General features: G+C 40.6%; 1 protein-coding gene across 2 annotated transcripts in view; it reads left to right on the top strand.

Annotated features, from left to right (window-relative positions):
* Positions 1-1,965: 1,965 nt before the first annotated feature.
* Positions 1,966-3,979, top strand: part of LOC138212101 (uridine-cytidine kinase-like 1) — an 18,731-nt gene continuing 16,717 nt past the window's right edge. For both annotated transcript variants that reach the window (XM_069172350.1, XM_069172351.1), the window contains exons 1-2: positions 1,966-2,080; positions 3,945-3,979. The exon at positions 3,945-3,979 is cut by the window's right edge and continues 171 nt beyond it. In XM_069172350.1, the coding sequence (XP_069028451.1) occupies positions 1,992-2,080; positions 3,945-3,979 (124 nt within the window). In that variant the 5' untranslated portion in view covers positions 1,966-1,991. The remainder of the gene's footprint in view (positions 2,081-3,944) is intronic.

Here is a 3,979-nt window from a genome sequence, read left to right as displayed (position 1 = left end):
ATTAGTAATAATAATAATAATAATAATAATTTTAAAAAAGATATCATAAACGTTGCGCAGGACAGCTGCGGGTGAGACTCGACAGGTCCGCTGGTGTGTTCAGTCGTCGCGGGGGAAAGTCGGCCGAGTCCTCGTCATCTCTAGGACTTCACGATAAACCAGTAAATTCCTTCATTGCGGATGCGGAGAGAAAGCAGCAAGCAAGCAGCAGCCGGAGGGAGGAAACCACACGAGGGGGGTTTTCTTTTTTCTTTTTTTTCTGAGGGAGAATTGTTGGGTTTTTTTGTGGTTTTTTTTTATTTGGCCGGAGTTGTAGCCTCGAACACGGAGCAGCAGCAGCAGCAGCAGCGAACTCCAACACTGCAGCTGTTGTTACTGGACAGAAACACAGTCTGAGGCTGACTGATCATCTCACACACACACACACACACACACACACACACACACACACACACACACACACACACACACACACACACACACACACACACACACACACACACACACACACACACACCTCAGCTCGGTGAATCCTGATATGGGACGAGCCTCAGTAATCAAAGTCACTGAGCAGCAAAACAATTTGTGCAGCTTTCAAATTCTTTTTATGTACAGCCTAAAATTACAACAGGAATTTAATCAAGTTTATATTGAAATAAAATGGTATTTCACTGCACAATGAAACACTGACTTGCATGAAAGATGTGTTACTCTGGCAAAAAAAATAAAACTTTAAATACCCATGAACTACCCACACTTTGTAAAAATGTGTCTCATATCAGCATAAACTTCTATTTTTGTTTTTTTACTTTGACATTTTTTAGCCTACATGTCACTTTATATGTTCATTTACAACAGCTTGATTTATTTTCAAACTCTTATTCCCGCTGAAAGGCACCAAAAATTGTTTATATGTTTTTATACAGATTAAAAAAAAAAAAAAAAAATCACATTTATGGCCTTCTGAAAAATAAATTTACAACAAAAGATACTTTAAGTTTTATTTATGTATTAAGGATATAATTGTTTCAATGTAGGTCAGATTTAATATTAAATGTGTGTTGCCTATTTATGCAGCAGTAGAAAAATATGCAGCTCTAATGAATGCAAAACTACATCCACGTTTTTTTTTAAATGTCAAACAAGATAAGATATTTATGCCAAACTAGTAACAACGTTTAATTGTGGTTTTTTTATTAATTAAAATACATTTTTAAAATGATGCTTCACTGTACTTTATGGCTACAACTGGCAAAATACTAAATGTGAACCAATAAAAAGGTCAATAATAATCTAATAATATATAAATATGTGTTTTATGGTACAAGAATACAACGTAATACTGTTCTGGTGTCTGATCATCACATCATTCATGACAACCGCGCCAGTGCTGCGTTCAGGTACCGATGGGATAAACGAAATTTTTAGAGCTCTTTATCAACTTGCATGAATATTAGCTTTTCTTTGGGCAGTTAAAGTAAAGTAAATGCCGTAAAGTTCCTTATCATTAATCCAATTTTTTTTTAACCATAAGCATAAAAACAAGAGAGCATAATGTGCTTACTAATGATATTACACAGGTGACTGGCACATAATGAGGGAGAAATAGTTTATCTTGATCTGAAATGACCACAGCCTATAATGCCAATCTAAAACTAAGTATTCTATATTTTACTACATTACTATCATGTTATCCTGTAGAGGAAAAAAATAAGCGAATAAAATGATCATAAAAATCACTATCATGAAGCTAATAAATAAATAAATATAAGGACCAAAATAAACAATCTGAAGTTTTATTCTTTATCATTGTGGTTGCTGTTTTTGTTGTTTTTAATTAATCAAGTATTCGTGTTTTTACACAATTCCCCCAAGTTCACTTAGAATGTGATTTTTTTTCCAATTGTCCTAAACGCAACACCAGTTGACGTCCTCTGACGTCACGACGCTGCCGGTTTGTTTGGTTTTCCGCGCCGCGCCGCCGAGCCGACATGGAGACAACCAGCAGCGACAGTAAACCGGACGAAAAGCCGGCGGAGGAGGGGACGGAGGCGGACAGGTCCGTGTCGAGGTCCGACAGGTAAAAACATTAAATATTAAAAGAGCGTTGAACGTCGGCGGCTCGAGTCTACGACGCTGCGGCGGAAATACGGCTAACGCAGCTAGCTGGCTAGTCATACCCCCCCTCCCCCCCTCCTCCCGCATTATGTTAGCGTGGCTGCAGGGAACAAAAGCGAAACAACAAAAAAAGACTCTTATTAGAGAGATTATGGCCAAAATCACCAAACTATTCTTATATTTGTTGTTTTCTGAGATGTTAGCTCCAGTTTACGTTGACGCTCGTCCCCCCTCCGCTTCCATCAGCGCCCGTCCGAGATGTCTGAGAAGCGGCGCCAGACTTCGGAGGAAAATCCGCTATTTTATAAAAAACCTCACGTTGGCAAACATTTACACGCCAGACAACATTATTTCACAACGTCTCGGGGTGGCCCGGTAAATTCGGCATACTTAACCACCAGGTTTATAAACGACGACGAGCTTCAGTTTGAAGACAACTGTTGCTCCTTTGTGGTTATAGTTTGTATTTTTTGCAGGATGTGCAAAAACAACAAGGAGCTAAACTCGTTGTTGACACTTGGATTACACTGAATTATGGATTATAAAAAGAAAAGCAGTGGTAGTTTGCTGAAGAGTGACATTAATCCACATCTCCCAAGACCTCTAACATATCAGAAAAATGAAGACTTTTGTGGCTATTTATCTTTTCTAAATACTATCATAAAAATATATAAACGATTTAAAAAAAAAATGTAAACGCGGCACTTTATTTGTGTCTTTTTTTTTTTAATCACCTGACAAAAGTTAGAAAAGAAAAGAAGACGATTATTCCATAATAAGTTTTTATTTACATTTCTGTAGTCTAATAGATATGAACCACCGTCCCTGCGGTTAATAATAATAACCTACACGATAAATACAGTTGTTATTATCTGATAAAAGAAGACGTCCCAGCCAAGTGATGACAGCCTTACTCATGTGAACGGTGGCCCCTCCTCCTCCTCCTCCTTCCCACCTGTGTTTCCGTGGGCAACGGTGTGGTTTTCCTGGGGAGGTGCAGGCGAGTTCCCCCTCCCTCCCCCTCAGCCACACCGACAGCAGAGGACACCCCCCCCCTCCTCACCGTGGAGAGAGAAAGACGAGGTCAGAAGAGCCGGACGCTCGTCTCTCGTCTCCGCGGGACAACAACGTGTCTCCAGGTTCCTCCGGAGACGCGTTCAAGGTCTCGGTGGAAAAGACTTAAAAATTGCCTGTAATGGAGCAGCGGGTGGGTGTGGGGGGAGACGGGGGGGAGGGGGGGAGGTCACTATGAGCAAAACGAGGCATCTCTGATGGCAACAAAATGAAACGAGCAGGAAATGAGTCACAGGAACTCGATTATTAGATCGTTTTCCTTCGCCGTTAAATCGTGACCCAATTTTTTTCAAAAATATTTCGCAAAAGCATAAAATTGTGCGGTATGTTTTTATTCGCTGTTTAAAAACATGACGGAAAAAAAAAAGAAGCGCAAACGGGGCTAAAAAAAACAACAAAACACGCTGAAATAATAATAATAATAATAATAATAAAAAAGACAGAAACGAGAGTTCACCGCCGACGTGACGACGTTAGTGTTTGGGTCGTTGGAAACGCACTGCATCATGGGAAACATACCGCCCGGCCTTTCAAACATATAAGTGTGGGCAGAAGATGTTCTGTCGACTTCAACATAAAAGTTTGACTTCACTAACTTCACGACCCTTTTTTGGGGGCCGACCCCACCAGTTGAGAACCCTAAATGTTGTCTCTCTTGTTTGTGTGTGTTTGTTTTGTGTTTATTATTAAAACAGTCGGTCCGCCGCTCGCTTTTAACCCCCCCCACCCCGTCTTTTCGTCCTCGGCGACAGCGGCGACGACGACGACCCCTCGGAGGGCCTCTCCG

This window comes from Embiotoca jacksoni, unplaced genomic scaffold (assembly GCF_022577435.1).
Source record: "Embiotoca jacksoni isolate LCO1_2020_lvr unplaced genomic scaffold, fEmbJac1.0.p SCAF_52, whole genome shotgun sequence".
In the NCBI taxonomy this organism is placed as follows: domain Eukaryota; kingdom Metazoa; phylum Chordata; class Actinopteri; family Embiotocidae; genus Embiotoca; species Embiotoca jacksoni.
Note: the sequence above shows the minus strand (reverse complement) of the source record. Positions and strands in the feature narration are given on the sequence as shown.